The sequence below is a fragment of the Anoplopoma fimbria genome, chromosome 13 (genome assembly GCF_027596085.1).
Source record: "Anoplopoma fimbria isolate UVic2021 breed Golden Eagle Sablefish chromosome 13, Afim_UVic_2022, whole genome shotgun sequence".
In the NCBI taxonomy this organism is placed as follows: domain Eukaryota; kingdom Metazoa; phylum Chordata; class Actinopteri; order Perciformes; family Anoplopomatidae; genus Anoplopoma; species Anoplopoma fimbria.
Window position 1 is genome coordinate 4,554,883 of NC_072461.1, and position 19,545 is coordinate 4,574,427.

Below are 19,545 nucleotides of genomic sequence, written 5' to 3' on the forward strand. Positions count from 1 at the left end.
TCCTTCAGCAAATACAAAATCTTTTAAACAAGAAATATTGCTTTTCTCTCAGCAAGGTTCACTACAACAAATTACTTTGTTAAGATGTAATTTTGTCTGTAAAAAATAGGGATAAAAATAGGCATAGCTCTGCTAAGAAAAGGTCAAACCAGAATAATTTTTAGCATCTGTGTTGCCTCAAACCAATGCAGTAACCTGCACTGGAACGTGGGATTATCTCTCCCTATTGGCAGCAATTAAGAGGTAACTGGTGAAAACAGATTTCCTTTTGCAGCGTTTTAAAGATGCTGTGGGTCAAAAGCTGTATCATGAGCAGTCTCCTACTCAGTGAACAGCAAATGCCCTGAGAAGAAACAGTCCCTGGTCAAACCGTTGCCACCGTGGTTGGCAACCAGATAGACATAGTCTCCCCTGTTAAGCTTAATGTACGTGCTGCCACTGGCTGTGATGAAACCGCTCTGCCGTGTGGTGAATGAGTGCAGAACCAGATAGTTGTTACGCATCAGATCCACACTACCATCGCTTTGGTGGATGGTGCAGTGGAACTGGAATTCATACACACCTTGATTCTGACATGTAAACATCCCTGTCTTTGTGTCATAGCTGTTCTGTCCATTGTAGATGACTTCATTGAAGATGATGGGCACGCCGGCTTTGGGGAAGTTGTTGCCAAGTCGCATAGAGAAAGCAACATTCTCCACGTTGCCAGGAGGGCCAGGGGGTCCAGGGGGTCCAGGGGGTCCAGGAGGACCACTTTCTCCTGTACGAAAAAGAGACAAGTACAGTTACACCAACAGAAACTTCCCATTACAGTAATTTCTAGAAATACTATTCAACTTAAGTTTTTATGGATAACTTGTAGATTTACCTGGTGGTCCCGGGGTCCACGTGGATCTTGTGCTGGTTAAAATAAAAAAAGGAAAAATCATTATTTTCAAAATATTCGAATGTCGGAAATGATTGACTTTGGTCAACTGTGTCAGATGGGATTTAACTCACAATTCTCCCTCCACGGACTGAGGTCAAAGGCACTGATGTTAGCGCACTGGGTGTACCCGGTGCCTCGAGGCCGGTAGAGAAAGGGTTTTTCCGGTACTTCAGTGATACCAGTGTTGTCACAGATAATGCGAGATAGCGAGATGTCCTTCAGGGAGTTCCTCTGGGCCGCAGTAAATACTCCGTTATTCTCCCACCAAATTCTGAAATTGGACAGTTTGGTATAATTTAAAGTCTCGAATATTCTAAATCTCTCATTATTGTAAAGGTGCAGGTAACAGAAATATATCAACATCTTTAGCAATGTCAGTTATGTAACTTACCTGTCTCCCTGGCGGATCCGCTTGAACTGAGCGGCAATCAGGCAGGCAAACAAAGGTCCCACTCTTCCTCCAGGGACAAACGGTTCAGCCACTCCTCCAAGCCACACATCAATGTTGTCAGGTGTTCCGTACAAATTCAGCAGTTTGGCGGCCAGGTCGGTGTTGTTCAGCACTTGACCCAACTCTGCCAGATTTTGTGGTTGTGATAGCCCACAGAACCTGCGCCATTTGTTGTAGCCTAAAAAGGATTCACAGGGTAAATATGTTGCCATGTATTAAGAGTGTGATCTGTAATGCCTGCAAAATCCTAAATATGTAAGTAAAATTGACTCTAGATATAAAAAATACATAGGTATGAAGACTAGATAACTACCAGGAAGTCCATGGTCTCTTCCTCTCTGCATGTTGAGGGCAGCCAGATCCAGAGCCAACTCATTGGTGAATTTAAAAGCCTGTCTCTCAGCTCATCAGACATCATGTGATCCTGTGTGTTCAGCTTGGCCGGACGACCCACCAGGCCCCTGATGACTGGGTCCAGACCACCTGAGAAACACAAGAGATATTTTCATTTTGATCAATTCTATTTATTCTCTCCTGCAACCCTTAACTGGATATGCAGGTTACGGAAAATGAATGAATGAATATTCATTCTCTGTTTAGGGAAAGACTAACAAGTTAAAGACCTCGACATTACCTTCAAAGACAATCCTCCACGGCGCGAAGAAGGCTTTGTGCAGCAATGGGCTGGGGTTATCAGGGTCCTCCTGGTACTGCTCATTTAGTCGAAACATGAATGGCTGAACCATCAGGTGAGCAAATCGGTAGGCAGCTGTGGCGAACACATTGGAGATCGAGGGGTCCACGTCTTCATCATAACCAGGGTAGGTGGACAGCTGACTGGCAATGAAGTCTGGACCAACAATGTGAAATAAGTAGTCTCTGAAAGTTAGAACCTAAAAGACAGACAATACACTGAGTTGATTGAACCATGTGAAGACATGCCAATATTTCTGTAATCCATGCAGCTAAACCTGTCTCTAACCTGTGAATATCCTCCCAGGATTTTACGTGCTTCTTGATAGATTCTCTCTCCGTCCCAGTGAGGATTGAGATCCGCCAGAGCACGGGCTACACGGTTGTGCTCACGGAAGAACAGTGTGTGTAAAGCCGTCAGCCCATTGTGCTCATTGGACCGTTCGTCACCTTTAAAGTCAGATGAAATGAGGACAAAAGTGCTGTCAGCCCTGTGTGATGCTTGTGATTGATTGAACACTTTTAACATTTGTACATCATAGTTTTTGCTGCCACTCACCAGCCAAAAAGCAGGGCACCTCCTCTGCATTGCTGTCATTGGTAATGCGGGCTCGGGTGGCACACATGTTGGTAACCATGGTGGCGAAGGGCAGGAGCTCACGGCCGTTGTCAGTGTACTGTGTGTTGACTCTCAGCAGGCCCTTATCTGAGGTGAGGTCTCGTAGGAAACGAGCTTTGGTGTCCTCTGAACCGTACACCTGACCTACATCAAGGAAAGCTGTGAGAGAGTTCATCTGCTGACGGACGGTGCTTCCACCAAAAATGTGTCCGGTGTTGCCAGAACCACAAGCTGCTGCTGAGCGGAAGAAGGGGATGCACTCCGAAGAGTTTATCCCAAAGCGGGGGTCTTGCCTTGGAACCTGTTTGGATGACAAGAATCAGTTAACATCCTGTATGTGTGTGTCTGTGTGTTTGTGTGTTTGTGTGTGTGTGTGTGTGTGTGTGTGTGTGTGTGTGTGTGTGTGTGTGTGTGTGTGTGTGTGTGTGTGTGTGTGTGTGTGTGTGTGTGTGAGTGTGTTTGTGTGTGTGTTTTTGATGTATTCATGTCTTTTCTTGTGTAATGCAGCAAACACTGACCTCAATGGGGAAGCAGGGCTCTGTGCGTTCACAGCTCTTGTCACAGTCAATCCCTTTACTGAATGAGCGGATAGTAGGAGAGTGAGGAGTGAAGGTCAGGTCATGATCCGTCCACTGGCCGAAGATTGTTACAAGGTTACTGAAGTATGGGTCGCTCACCACATCAGAGTTTGCTGTCCGCAGAATATTGTTGGACACTGCTCTGACCTGAGAACAGGATGTGGACAATGAGCACCTTGGTGAAAAAGGACTCGTACAACAAGTGTTTTTCTTTTCCATGGTCAGTGAAGATGATATTCTGAAATATGTTACCAAGGGAAGAAGATGTCCGTTGACTGTCATCCCAGGGGACCAGCCTTTGGGCAGAGAGATTGAATCCTGATACTCGGCAGGGAGCCAGCGGGTGAAAGGTGTGCTGGAGGATCCCCAGCGGGTGTTTTTCCTACACAAGTAAAAATAAATCAATTATTATACCGTGTTAATTTTCTCTTTTCTTTGAAGATTACTTTCATGGCTCTTTGCATTTTTTTTATTTCACTGAGTAAAAGGAAAATAAAGTAAAGGTTAAAGGACAACATGCAACAAAAGTCCCAAGGCAAACCCAAAATAAGGGACATCATAAACATTACTGTTATTTGCACATTTTCAGTTTTATAATTTTTTAAATAATAAGCAAAATAAAAGGTTGCCATTGAATTGATGCCTCACCTGTTGTTGCAGGAGCTGCTTGCAGTGCGAAATTTGTCTAAATTGCTCATGGTTATGCAAGAAGGCTCACGATGTTGGGGAGAGCAGCCTGACAGTTCAGCAATGACCTGCAGATCCTCCTCAGAGATCAGATCTAATTACCGGAGACAAGAAATGAGTAACTCAGCTGCAACCGTTCTACAAATATTTGTAAGAAATTTCTGTGAAGCTGTTAAGGATCCACACCAGTGGCATTGATGGAGCGTTTTTGACGTCTTTCAATAGACCTCTTGATCAGTTTAACGGCATTATCCATATAGTCAGCAGCACGCACGGCATTACGGGTTGACCCAACAGGCTGCTTCACCAACCGCAGGATGTCTGAGGGACTCACTGCATTCCTCCTCACGCGTTCAACACTCCTGTATTGTATGGAGAGGTCAGATTTATGAATTCAGTGAGAATGTCTTCAATAGCAATTTCACGCACATTTGATGAACAACTTTTTCAGTCAAAGTAGGGAGGAATGTATACAGCAGTTCAGCAGGCCACACACTCACACTCTCCTGGAGTACTCATAGGCTGAGTCTACGGTGACCTTGGCCTCAATCACGGCCCTTTCAATGTCACTCCTGCTCAAATGGGATTCTGAAAGCATAAAATACATTTTGTTTCATTTACTTTCTTGTTCATATTTAATTCTGCTGTTTTTGGCCAGTGCATTTCTGAGATAAATCATCCATGCCACATTTCAACATTTTACAAAATATATATTGTCTCACAACGAACAAGCCATAAACTTAAACATTTTGACTGAGATCTGATAAGTTTATTACAAAAATAAGAGAGCAAAATGTACCAAATAATGAATGCATTTAAAGGGTATGTGTAGCTATTCTAAGTTATATGATAGAGGTCTTACTCACCAGCGTTCACCTGGCATTGCAAGCTCAGGCAAAGAACTGCAGCCAGTAGCCCCAGAAAGCGAATCATCTGTGAAAAAATCCAAATATTCTCCAGTCAGTAAAGCACTGGTCAAATCACTTAAACTAATAGATTTACGAAGTTTCTTTTAACCAAATACATGAAAGTAGAGAATGAATATAATCCAATCGTATACATTATTTATTTAGTAATAATGGTTAGTTATTGGTCAGAGAATATCTTAACTGGATAAATATTAAGTCAAAGTAAATAGGATAAGGATAGTTGAAAATGATAGTAAAGCTACCTTTGAAAATCAAGTATCTGATGATCTGTAGCCGAAACTCCTTTTTATACTTTAGAAGGATACGTCATTTACCGCCCATATTTGTCAGGAATGTTTCTCAGACAAAGAATAGTTTTTTTCCCTCCCAGTTCCGCATTCGCAGCAGAATACCTGTTGAGCAACTTCAAGTGTGCCATTGACGGTAAATAAATAAAAGATCATCTTAGTGAAGATCAATGGCTGTACAATGCCAAAGTTTGATATGACGATATGCTTATCTTGTTTTATCTAGTTTATTCGTAAAGATAAAGTTAAGGCCCGGCAGAGGAAGACATCGTCAGGAATCACTTACAACGTTATTATTGGTTAAAGGGAGTGTGAAAATAATCTCTCACATAGTGACACATTTTTGTCTTTCTTTGTAAATTCTTGAAATCTGTACAAAATAAAATATAATTATTTAGGACTAAACTGCTGCAGTGCTATCCTGTTCTCTCAAATGCATTTATAGCTTTTGCATAACATAAAGTTACATACAAATAAACTGTTGTTTCTTTTTATTTCATTTTAGCTTTAATTGCAGTTTTCTTTATTGTTACTTGATTTTCCTTAACTGTTCTTGTTTCTGAGTACTTTAACTTCATTTTGAATTATTTTTCTTCACATTTTTGAAAAGTACTATGTAAAAATGTGTGTATTTCTCAAAAATATGAATAATTATGAAAGCCATCATCGGCTGATCTCCACGGTATAGTTTTCCAGTAAACTCAGTTATGTCGGATATGTAAAGTTCAAACAACTTCCTTGAGTGGAAACAACAAGGGGTTTTTTGGCAAGCAAGCATGAAACTTATTTGTGCGTTCAGGACGAAACAAAAACAACTTTCAACACCATTGCTAAAAAAAGTGTAGAGTATTTGGCGATAAAGATCATAAAGATCATTAGGTAATCGTGATAAAATCGCGATAAAGATCATTAGGTAATCGCGATAAAGATCATAAGGATAAAGATCTTTAGGTAATCGGCTAATTTAAAATTCCGCTGGGCCGATGGATAATCTGATAAAGTTAAGAGGATTCCATCTTTTTAAATAAGGAAATCTAAAGTGTCCTTTTTTTTCCAGATTCCAAACAAATATGGAATATAAAAATCCCTCACACCTAGAGTGAAACATAAAAGCACTTTTTTTTATTTGTCTAAATTTATTCACGTTTTATATGTAGCCAGATTATGTTTTATGTTCCGCAATTACCAAACAACCTGTTCTTTTCTGCGCCAAGAAGTTAATACTGTTATTACATTTGTAGCATTGATGTGCATTACCTTTTAACAAAAGCCATAGGGATTTAAGTTTAATGCCAAATGTGCATTTACAAAAACAGTGTACATTTTAAAGATAAGAATGATCCCCTTTTGCTACAATTAGGTGCGAGTTTAGGGCGCGGTATATTTTATGGCCATCGTTACTTAGTGTTATTAGTGACATCAGTGCTTTTCCTATGACAAATGAAAATATCTCCTGGTAAAAAGTCATTTTTTTATTATCTTAAAGACAGCCACAGCCGATCCATCCACCTGTGTGCACTAGTCTCCTTTTCCAAGTTTCAATAGGAATTTAGCACATTGAAAGTCAACTTTTTTGGAGTGCGTACGACATCTTGCATTGACAATTTGCGTGATGTATTAGTGAGCTAGACATACTTGACCAAGGTGTGGTAGACGGTAAGTCATAATGCTTCCCTGAAAGAGATACCATTTAAAAAGAATTGATAGTCATTATGTAATGTGACAGCATCGGGGATGTCCGGGCTTGTTTTTCCTATTAGGCCTTTCCAAAACGTCCATGCCTCTTTGGCATGCAACCTTTTTGGTTCCATTCTAAATGCTCTAGAACTATTTTAGACTTTAGTCTCGTCGTTGTGTAGATATTTTTGTACCTTTTTTTTTTCTGTGATGTTCGGTCGCCCACAGCAACACAACAAGACCAACATTTCCAAGCAGTATGCAGGATATGGGCTACTGGGTTGCCTTTTAAATTATTCTCCACAAGTAAATTCGATGAAGTCAGGAGCTTTAATTGCAGTTTTCTTTATTGTTACTTGATTTTAGTTAACTGCTCATGTTTTTTTTAAACAGTATTTTAACTTAATTTAGATTTTTTTTTCTTCACATTTTTGAAAAGTACTATGTAAAAATGTATGCATTTCTAAAAAATATGAATAATTATGAAAGCCATTATCTGCTGATCTCCACGGTAGCGTTTTCCAGTAAGCTCAGTTATGTCAGATATGTAAAGTTCAAACAACTTCCTGGAGTGGAAACAAGGGATATTATGGCAAGCAAGCATGAAACTTAATTGTGCGTTCAGGACGAAACAAAAACAACTTTCAACACCATTGCTAAAAAAAAGTGTAGAGTATTTGGCGATAAAGATCTTTAGGTAATCGCGATAAAGATCATAAGGTAATCGCGATAAAGATCATTAGGTAATCGCGATAAAGATCATTAGGTAATCGCGATAAAGATCATAAGGTAATCGGCTAATTTAAAATTCCGCTGGGCCGATGGATAATCTGATAAAGTTAAGAGGATTCCATCTTTTTAAATAAGGAAATCTAAAGTGTCCTTTTTTTTTCCAGATTCCAAACAAATATGGAATATAAAAATCCCTTACACCTAGAGTGAAACATAAAAGCACTTTTTTTTATTTGTCTAAATTTATTCACGTTTTATATGTAGCCAGATTATGTTTTATGTTCCGCAATTACCAAACAACCTGTTCTTTTCTGCGCCAAGAAGTTAATACTGTTATTACATTTGTAGCATTGATGTGCATTACCTTTTAACAAAAGCCATAGGGATTTAAGTGTAATGCCAAATGTGCATTTACAAAAACAGTGTACATTTTAAAGATAAGAATGATCCCCTTTTGCTACAATTAGGTGCGAGTTTAGGGCGCGGTATATTTTATGGCCATCGTTACTTAGTGTTATTAGTGACATCAGTGCTTTTCCTATGACAAATGAAAATATCTCCTGGGAAAAAGTCATTTTTTTATTATCTTAAAGACAGCCACAGCCGATCCATCCACCTGTGTGCACTAGTCTCCTTTTCCAAGTTTCAATAGGAATTTAGCACATTGAAAGTGAACTTTTTTGGAGTGCGTACGACATCTTGCATTGACAATTTGCGTGATGTATTAGTGAGCTAGACATACCTTGACCAAGGTGTGGTAGACGGTAAGTCATAATGCTTCCCTGAAAGAGATACCATTTAAAAAGAATTGATAGTCATGATGTAATGTGACAGCATCGGGGATGTCCGGGCTTGTTTTTCCTATTAGGCCTTTCCAAAACGTCCATGCCTCTTTGGCATGCAACCTTTTTGGTTCCATTCTAAATGCTCTAGAACTATTTTAGACTTTAGTCTCGTCGTTGTGTAGATATTTTTGTACCTTTTTTTTTTCTGTGATGTTCGGTCGCCCACTGCAACACAACAAGACCAACATTTCCAAGCAGTATACAGGATATGGGCTACTGGGTTGCCTTTTAAATTATTCTCCACAAGTAAATTCGATGAAGTCAGGAGCTTTAATTGCAGTTTTCTTTATTGTTACTTGATTTTAGTTAACTGCTCATGTTTTTTTTAACAGTATTTTAACATAATTTAGATTTTTTTTTTCTTCACATTTTTGAAAAGTACTATGTAAAAATGTATGCATTTCTAAAAAATATGAATAATTATGAAAGCCATTATCTGCTGATCTCCACGGTAGCGTTTTCCAGTAAGCTCAGTTATGTCAGATATGTAAAGTTCAAACAACTTCCTGGAGTGGAAACAAGGGATATTATGGCAAGCAAGCATGAAACTTAATTGTGCGTTCAGGACGAAACAAAAACAACTTTCCACACCATTGCTAAAAAAAAAGTGTATTTAGTGTATTTCTAAACATTCCTCCTTTTGTCAATCTGGTAAAATATTTCCCAGACCCAGTCAGTGTTGTTTATCCCATTTGTTAGCTTTATTCCTTCGTCTTTGTGGAGGATGCTAGAATGGCACAATTAAAATGTAACAGATGTTGCTGTTTTCAAAAATAAAATGAGTATAAATCCTCAGATGCCCCTCTGACGTAATACAGAAAAGTCAGAAGCTGCTATGTCACTGCTCTGGTCTGCAGTAGTTGTTGTTGTACTTGAAAATAATGGCAAAATTGGATTGTTATGCATTGAAATTCAATTTTAAATGAGTCCCGTTTTTTAAATGTAGTTTCACTAGCTTTTTATGGTTTGAAGTAACTAACAGCCCTTATACTCCTTAAGTATATTGATGGCAGGTGTAGCTACAGAGAAACCTGGTCTCCGTCTTTATCCTTAATGGAGTGTGTTCTTTGCCAGTCTTATTGGCTTGAAGTCAAAACCTCAACACTATTTATTTGTTCTCTGAAACTCGGCGTGAATACAGAGAAGCCGATGTTTCAGAAGGCAGCTTTAAACATACCTGGCTATTGAATCTTGAAATTCCTTTTGACTTGATCACTTTTTAGTGTTTGGCTTGAGGCTCCAGTGTTGTACAGAAAAGCTCTGGGCCGCCTCAACTCAAAAGTGTCACTGGCTACTATTAATGACTCTTTTACAACCTATTTTTATTTTTGGACTACAGATCACATTTTTAAGTGGGTCGGTTTTGAAATCTCCGGTGCAATTCTTTAGCTCTTACCTATCCTCAATGGAATGGCAACATTTGGCTGGTGTTGTACAGAGAAACCAGCCTTGTTTACACGGCCATCCCAGCTGTGGCATAGGTTCATGTTTTGGTTTTCTTCCCTTATACCACTCTGAGGACCCCCGTTGGCTACCGTAAGTGTAGGAGTGCCTTTTCTATTTCCCATACTCCCCATTTGCTTTCCTCCCTTCCTACATTAAAACATATAAATACATACAGTATATACATATACATTTTTTCTTTTATCTTGTTTTTCTTTTACTATGTATCTTGTGTGCACTTTACCCTATGCTGCTGTAATCCTGCAAATTTCCCCGCTGCGGGACTAATGAAGGATTATCTTATCTTATTTTAGCAACATGTGCTCAACTTCCAGAGGAACAAGTAGCTCATACTATATTGTGCTTCATGTCTAGACTTGTAAATATTTTGTAGATAAGTGTGGTATATTTTCAGGTCTTGCACAATACAGCGAAGGCCCCGCGTCTCTTTGTTTTAGATAAGAAGTAGATGTGCAGGACATCAGGGTCCAACGGGCAAAATGTGTAGAATGAGGGGCCCCATACATGATCTGGACTTCAGCCCAAATGTGAATAACATGTACTCTATATAAGGTGGGGTGAGAGCACGGAAAAGTAGGACTCTCACATTCGACTCGAGACCTCCGGGCGCTCTAGATGTCCGTCATGACATGTGTTGCTTGTTTGTAATAAACTTCATTGTACCAGCAAGAACAGTGTCCGCAGAGCATCCTTCCTCATCACTTCAACAGCACTGTCGCATGAAAGATACGACATAAGCCTTTGTTACTGAACATCACTGAATGATAGCATGTTTTTCATAATCTCCATGATGTGTTACCACTCTAATAGAAACTTTGCTTTAGAGAGAGGCGTTGCCTGGCATACCTGTCAACCCACCAACCACTGAACTGATGTCAAGTGGGTTTTTTCCAAAAAATGTGTGAAGAGGTTAAGGGGAAACACTTGTTGTTAGTTATTACATTTAGAGATCGTAGCTACAACATAAATAAATATCCCTTCTGAACAATTTCTCTTTTAATTTAGTCCCAAGCGATCAATTTATTTGGATTCTTTGCTTGAACTTTTACAAAGTTTAAAGTGCATGTGTTTAAAGCACAGATTTAACTTTATGATTTATCAAGATTTTTTGAATGATGCCAGGATAAACTACATCTACAAATTGACCGTGAATTTTAAGAACAATTAAGTCCTCAAGACGAACAGAGCAGGACTTTGGTTTATCCAAAACCACAGGTTGGTAGCGCTTTCATGACTTAAAATATTGTATGTCAGTGCCATCTACTGGTCTGGTTAAGAACATCATCAACTTTGGTTTTCCGGGTTTGCAAACTAAGGTGTAGTGATCCTCTGAAGTTGTTTGTGTATCATCAAAATTAATTTGGAGGCAGTGGTTGATTTTTATAACAATCTTTTATTAATCAAACAGTCAAACTTAAAGTGACTTACACATAGAGTCTGGAAAAACAACAGTATGTTCCCAAAGAAATTTGTTACAAATGACACCTTTTACATTCGTAGCTTATTTGAGAATAACATGGTTGTACATTGTACAATACTCAGCAATATTCAGAAAAGAGGGAAAGACAATAAACTGAATAATTCATAAGAAAAGTTAGGGGAAATATGTTAAGTCAGGTAATTCTAACATTCAGTTTGACAGTAGTTCATTTTACAAAAAAAAGAGTTGTATAAGCTTTGCTGTTCATGTGACAATACTAGTGCAGATATCACTGCGTTTTAAATATTCCTTCAGCAAATACAAAATCTTTTAAACAAGAAATATTGCTTTTCTCTCAGCAAGGTTCACTACAACAAATTACTATGTTAAGATGTAATTTTGTCTGTAAAAAATAGGGATAAAAATAGGCATAGCTCTGCTCCTAAGAAAAGGTCAAACCAGAATAATTTTTAGCATCTGTGTTGCCTCAAATTCTAGTGCAATGCAGTAACCTGCACTGGAACGTGGGATTATCTCTCCCTATTGGCAGCAATTAAGAGGTAACTGGTGAAAACAGATTTCCTTTTGCAGCGTTTTAAAGATGCTGTGGGTCAAAAGCTGTATCATGAGCAGTCTCCTACTCAGTGAACAGCAAATGCCCTGAGAAGAAACAGTCCCTGGTCAAACCGTTGCCACCGTGGTTGGCAACCAGATAGACATAGTCTCCCCTGTTAAGCTTAATGTACGTGCTGCCACTGGCTGTGATGAAACCGCTCTGCCGTGTGGTGAATGAGTGCAGAACCAGATAGTTGTTACGCATCAGATCCACACTACCATCGCTTTGGTGGATGGTGCAGTGGAACTGGAATTCATACACACCTTGATTCTGACATGTAAACATCCCTGTCTTTGTGTCATAGCTGTTCTGTCCATTGTAGATGACTTCATTGAAGATGATGGGCACGCCGGCTTTGGGGAAGTTGTTGCCAAGTCGCATAGAGAAAGCAACATTCTCCACGTTGCCAGGAGGGCCAGGGGGTCCAGGGGTCCAGGGGTCCAGGAGGACCACTTTCTCCTGTACGAAAAAGAGACAAGTACAGTTACACCAACAGAAACTTCCCATTACAGTAATTTCTAGAAATACTATTCAACTTAAGTTTTTATGGATAACTTGTAGATTTACCTGGTGGTCCCGGGGGTCCACGTGGATCTTGTGCTGGTTAAAATAAAAAAAAGGAAAAATCATTATTTTCAAAATATTCGAATGTCGGAAATGATTGACTTTGGTCAACTGTGTCAGATGGGATTTAACTCACAATTCTCCCTCCACGGACTGAGGTCAAAGGCACTGATGTTAGCGCACTGGGTGTACCCGGTGCCTCGAGGCCGGTAGAGAAAGGGTTTTTCCGGTACTTCAGTGATACCAGTGTTGTCACAGATAATGCGAGATAGCGAGATGTCCTTCAGGGAGTTCCTCTGGGCCGCAGTAAATACTCCGTTATTCTCCCACCAAATTCTGAAATTGGACAGTTTGGTATAATTTAAAGTCTCGAATACTAAATCTCTCATTATTGTAAAGGTGCAGGTAACAGAAATATATCAACATCTTTAGCAATGTCAGTTATGTAACTTACATGTCTCCCTGGCGGATCCGCTTGAACTGAGCGGCAATCAGGCAGGCAAACAAAGGTCCCACTCTTCCTCCAGGGACAAACGGTTCAGCCACTCCTCCAAGCCACACATCAATGTTGTCAGGTGTTCCGTACAAATTCAGCAGTTTGGCGGCCAGGTCGGTGTTGTTCAGCACTTGACCCAACTCTGCCAGATTTTGTGGTTGTGATAGCCCACAGAACCTGCGCCATTTGTTGTAGCCTAAAAAGGATTCACAGGGTAAATATGTTGCCATGTATTAAGAGTGTGATCTGTAATGCCTGCAAAATCCTAAATATGTAAGTAAAATTGACTCTAGATATAAAGAATACATAGGTATGAAAACTAGATAACTACCAGGAAGTCCATGGTCTCTTCCTCTCTGCATGTTGAGGGCAGCCAGATCCAGAGCCAACTCACTGCTGAATTTATAAAGCCTGTCTCTCAGCTCATCAGACATCATGTGATCCTGTGTGTTCAGCTTGGCCGGACGACCCACCAGGCCCCTGATGAGTGGGTCCAGACCACCTGAGAAACACAAGAGATATTTTCATTTTGATCAATTATATTTATTCTCTCCTGCGACCCATAACTGAATAAGCAGGTTACGGAAAATTAATGAATGAATAAATGAATATTCATTCTCTGTTTAGGGAAAGACTAACAAGTTAAAGACCTCGACATTACCTTCAAAGACAATCCTCCACGGTGTGAAGAAGGCTTTGTGCAGCAATGGGCTGGGGTTATCAGGGTCCTCCTGGTACTGCTCATTTAGTCGAAACATGAATGGCTGAACCATCAGGTGAGCAAATCGGTAGGCAGCTGTGGCGAACACATTGGAGATCGAGGGGTCCACGTCTTCATCATAACCAGGGTAGGTGGACAGCTGACTGGCAATGAAGTCTGGACCAACGATGTGAAATAAGTAGTCTCTGAAAGTTAGAACCTAAAAGACAGACAATACACTGAGTTGATTGAACCATGTGAAGACATGCCAATATTTCTGTAATCCATGCAGCTAAACCTGTCTCTAACCTGTGAATATCCTCCCAGGATTTTACGTGCTTCTTGATAGATTCTCTCTCCGTCCCAGTGAGGATTGAGATCCGCCAGAGCACGGGCTACACGGTTGTGCTCACGGAAGAACAGTGTGTGTAAAGTCGTCAGCCCAATGTTCTCATTGGACCGTTCGTCACCTTTAAAGTCAGATGAAATGAGGACAAAAGTGCTGTCAGCCCTGTGTGATGCTTGTGATTGATTGAACACTTTTAACATTTGTACATCATAGTTTTTGCTCCCACTCACCAGCCATAAAGCAGGGCACCTCCTCTGCATTGCTGTCATTGGTAATGCGGGCTCGGGTGGCACACATGTTGGTAACCATGGTGGCGAAGGGCAGGAGCTCACGGCCGTTGTCAGTGTACTGTGTGTTGACTCTCAGCAGGCCCTTATCTGAGGTGAGGTCTCGTAGGAAACGAGCTTTGGTGTCCTCTGAACCGTACACCTGACCTACATCAAGGAAAGCTGTGAGAGAGTTCATCTGCTGACGGACGGTGCTTCCACCAAAAATGTGTCCGGTGTTGCCAGAACCACAAGCTGCTGCTGAGCGGAAGAAGGGGATGCACTCCGAAGAGTTTATCCCAAAGCGGGGGTCTTGCCTTGGAACCTGTTTGGATGACAAGAATCAGTTAACATCCTGTATGTGTGTGTCTGTGTGTTTGTGTGTGTGTGTGTGTGTGTGTGTGTGTGTGTGTGTGTGTGTGTGTGTGTGTGTGTGTGTGTGTGTGTGTGTGTGTGTGTGTGTGTGTGTGTGTGTGTGTGTGTGTGTGTGTGTGTGTGTGTGTGTGTGTGTGTGTGTGTTTTAGATGTATTTCTGTCTTTTTTTGTGTAATGCAGCAAACACTGACCTCAATGGGGAAGCAGGGCTCTGTGCGTTCACAGCTCTTGTCACAGTCAATCCCTTTACTGAATGAGCGGATAGTAGGAGAGTGAGGAGTGAAGGTCAGGTCATGATCCGTCCACTGGCCGAAGATTGTTACAAGGTTACTGAAGTATGGGTCGCTCACCACATCAGAGTTTGCTGTCCGCAGAATATTGTTGGACACTGCTCTGACCTGAGAACAGGATGTGGACAATGAGCACCTTGGTGAAAAAGGACTCGTACAACAAGTGTTTTTCTTTTCCATGGTCAGTGAAGATGATATTCTGAAATATGTTACCAAGGGAAGAAGATGTCCGTTGACTGTCATCCCAGGGGACCAGCCTTTGGGCAGAGAGATTGAATCCTGATACTCGGCAGGGAGCCAGCGGGTGAAAGGTGTGTTGGAGGATCCCCAGCGGGTGTTTTTCCTACACAAGTAAAAATAAATCAATTATTATACCGTGTTAATTTTCTCTTTTCTTTGAAGATTACTTTCATGGCTCTTTGCATTTTTTTTATTTCACTGAGTAAAAGGAAAATAAAGTAAAGGTTAAAGGACAACATGCAACAAAAGTCCCAAGGCAAACCCAAAATAAGGGACATCATAAACATTACTGTTATTTGCACATTTTCAGTTTTATAATTTTTTAAATAATAAGCAAAATAAAAGGTTGCCATTGAATTGATGCCTCACCTGTTGTTGCAGGAGCTGCTTGCAGTGCGAAATTTGTCTAAATTGCTCATGGTTATGCAAGAAGGCTCACGATGTTGGGGAGAGCAGCCTGACAGTTCAGCAATGACCTGCAGATCCTCCTCAGAGATCAGATCTAATTACCGGAGACAAGAAATGAGTAACTCAGCTGCAACCGTTCTACAAATATTTGTAAGAAATTTCTGTGAAGCTGTTAAGGATCCACACCAGTGGCATTGATGGAGCGTTTTTGACGTCTTTCAATCGACCTCTTGATCAGTTTAACGGCATTATCCATATAGTCAGCAGCACGCACGGCATTACGGGTTGACCCAACAGGCTGCTTCACCAACCGCAGGATGTCTGAGGGACTCACTGCATTCCTCCTCACGCGTTCAACACTCCTGTATTGTATGGAGAGGTCAGATTTATGAATTCAGTGAGAATGTCTTCAATAGCAATTTCACGCACATTTGATGAACAACTTTTTCAGTCAAAGTAGGGAGGAATGTATACAGCAGTTCAGCAGGCCACACACTCACACTCTCCTGGAGTACTCATAGGCTGAGTCTACGGTGACCTTGGCCTCAATCACGGCCCTTTCAATGTCACTCCTGCTCAAATGGGATTCTGAAAGCATAAAATACATTTTGTTTCATTTACTTTCTTGTTCATATTTAATTCTGCTGTTTTTGGCCAGTGCATTTCTGAGATAAATCATTTTTCATCCATCACATTTACAACATTTTACAAAATATATATTGTCTCACAACGAACAAGCCATAAACTTAAACATTTTGACTGAGATCTGATAAGTTTATTACAAAAATAAGAGAGCAAAATGTACCAAATAATGAATGCATTTAAAGGGTATGTGTAGCTATTCTAAGTTATATGATAGAGGTCTTACTCACCAGCGTTCACCTGGCATTGCAAGCTCAGGCAAAGAACTGCAGCCAGTAGCCCCAGAAAGCGAATCATCTGTGAAAAAAATCCAAATATTCTCCAGTCAGTAAAGCACTGGTCAAATCACTTAAACTAATAGATTTACGAAGTTTCTTTTAACCAAATACATGAAAGTAGAGAATGAATATAATCCAATCGTATACATTATTTATTTAGTAATAATGGTTAGTTATTGGTCAGAGAATATCTTAACTGTATAAATATTAAGTCAAAGTAAATAGGATAAGGATAGTTGAAAATGATAGTAAAGCTACCTTTGAAAATCAAGTATCTGATGATCTGTAGCCGAAACTCCTTTTTATACTTTAGAAGGATACGTCATTTACCGCCCATATTTGTCAGGAATGTTTCTCAGACAAAGAATAGTTTTTTTCCCTCCCAGTTCCGCATTCGCAGCAGAATACCTGTTGAGCAACTTCAAGTGTGCCATTGACGGTAAATAAATAAAAGATCATCTTAGTGAAGATCAATGGCTGTACAATGCCAAAGTTTAATATGACGATATGCTTATCTTGTTTTATCTAGTTTATTCGTAAAGATAAAGTTAAGGCCCGGCAGAGGAAGACATCGTCAGGAATCACTTACAACGTTATTATTGGTTAAAGGGGGTGTGAAAATAATCTCTCACATAGTGACACATTTTGCTTTATAATTTATAAAGCATTTATTTTTTTATTTTCGTATCCTTTTTGTCATTCATTTTTGTCTTTCTTTGTAAATTCTTGAAATCTGTACAAAACAAAATATAATTATTTAGGACTAAACTGCTGCAGTGCTATCCTGTTCTCTCAAATGCATTTATAGCTTTTGCATAACATAAAGTTACATACAAATAAACTGTTGTTTCTTTTTATTTCATTTTAGCTTTAATTGCAGTTTTCTTTATTGTTACTTGATTTTCGTTAACTGTTCTTGTTTCTGAGTACTTTAACTTCATTTTGAATTATTTTTCTTCACATTTTTGAAAAGTACTATGTAAAAATGTGTGTATTTCTAAAAACTATGAATAATTATGAAAGCCATCATTGGCTGATCTCCACGGTAGCGTTTTCCAGTAAGCTCAGTTATGTCAGATATGTAAAGTTCAAACAACTTCCTGGAGTGGAAACAACAAAGGTTTTTTTGGCAAGCAAGCATGAAACTTAATTGTGCGTTCAGGACAAAACAAAAACAACTTTCAACACCATTGCTAAAAAAAGTGTAGAGTATTTGGCGATAAAGATCTTTAGGTAATCGCGATAAAGATCATAAGGTAATCGCGATAAAGATCATAAGGTAATCGCGATAAAGATCTTTAGGTAATCGCGATAAAGATCATTAGGTAATCGCGATAAAGATCTTTAGGTAATCGGCTAATTTAAAATTCCGCTGGGCCGATGGATAATCTGATAAAGTTAAGAGGATTCCATCTTTTTAAATAAGGAAATCTAAAGTGTCCTTTTTTTTCCAGATTCCAAACAAATATGGAATATAAAAATCCCTCACACCTAGAGTGAAACATAAAAGCACTTTTTTTTATTTGTCTAAATTTATTTACGTTTTATATGTAGCCAGATTATGTTTTTTGTTCCGCAATTACCAAACAACCTGTTCTTTTCTGCGCCAAGAAGTTAATAATGTTATTACATTTGTAGCATTGATGTGCATATTCCACGCGAGTTTCTTGGGTTTCGGTTCATCATGTGTTCTTTGAATATTTAGGCAAAGTGTTGTTGGAGCATGCTTTTCAATGTGATGCCAACCCGACATTATGACTCACACACACACACACACACACACACACACACACACACACACACACACACACACACACACACACACACACACACACACACACACACACACAATTACCTTTTAACAAAAGCCATAGGGATTTAAGTTTAATGCCAAATGTGCATTTACAAAAACAGTGTACATTTTAAAGATAAGAATGATCCCCTTTTGCTACAATTAGGTGCGAGTTTAGTGCGCGGTATATTTTATGGCCATCGTTACTTAGTGTTATTAGTGACATCAGTGCTTTTCCTATGACAAATGAAAATATCTCCTGGGAAAAAGTCATTTTTTTATTATCTTAAAGACAGCCACAGCCGATCCATCCACCTGTGTGGAATTTAGCACATTGAAAGTGAACTTTTTTGGAGTGCGTACGACATCTTGCATTGACAATTTGCGTGATGTATTAGTGAGCTAGACATACCTTGACCAAGGTGTGGTAGACGGTAAGTCATAATGCTTCCCTGAAAGAGATACCATTTAAAAAGGATTGATAGTCATTATGTAATGTGACAGCATCGGGGATGTCCGGGCTTGTTTTTCCTATTAGGCCTTTCCAAAACGTCCATGCCTCTTTGGCATGCAACCTTTTTGGTTCCATTCTAAATGCTCTAGAACTATTTTAGACTTTAGTCTCGTCGTTGTGTAGATATTTTTGTACCTTTTTTTCCTGTGATGTTCGGTTGCCCACAGCAACACAACAAGACCAACATTTCCAAGCAGTATGCAGGATATGGGCTACTGGGTTGCCTTTTAAATTATTCTCCACAAGTAAGTTCGATGAAGTCAGGAACCTCCTATAAATTGTACGAAAAAACAAACCGTATCACCATAACAAAATCAACAGAGATTTAGTTAAACAAAGTAAAGAATGAAAAGCATCTTCAGTATGTTGTCTGTGATTATGGTGTGGTTGGGCAACAATTCATAGCAATTATCATACTTAAAGGAAGAGATCATATATTGTTGTGTGGAAGGGTGTGTGTGATTTCAAAGATCAATAATTTGCTGGAGAATGAATCACTCCCACATAACAACTCAGACAATTCAATTAAAATGGACTTTACATGCATGAAAGCGTTGAGAGCAATGTTGTCAAAGCATTAAAATAAAAAAGTCCTTGTAGCAGTTGGTATACTCATCTAAACTAAGTGCACTGCTGTCTGGCAAAACATAAAGTATCCTGAATATTTTCTTGAAAGAAAAATACCATGAAGAGAGATTTCATAAA

The 19,545-nt window shown here is 39.5% G+C and overlaps 1 protein-coding gene and 1 pseudogene across 1 annotated transcript; both read right to left on the bottom strand.

Moving 5' to 3' along the window:
• Positions 1-320: 320 nt before the first annotated feature.
• On the bottom strand, positions 321-4,889 carry LOC129101200 (eosinophil peroxidase-like). The gene is given in 15 exon segments (XM_054610884.1): positions 321-763; positions 880-900; positions 1,000-1,199; positions 1,320-1,557; positions 1,693-1,770; positions 1,773-1,862; positions 2,014-2,272; positions 2,362-2,522; positions 2,632-2,992; positions 3,210-3,416; positions 3,522-3,651; positions 3,918-4,050; positions 4,143-4,318; positions 4,457-4,544; positions 4,823-4,889. Coding segments are annotated over 15 exon segments (2,652 nt in total).
• A 7,058-nt stretch (positions 4,890-11,947) lies between these two features.
• Positions 11,948-16,553, bottom strand: LOC129101206 (eosinophil peroxidase-like; annotated as a pseudogene).
• Between the last annotated feature and the right edge of the window lie 2,992 nt (positions 16,554-19,545).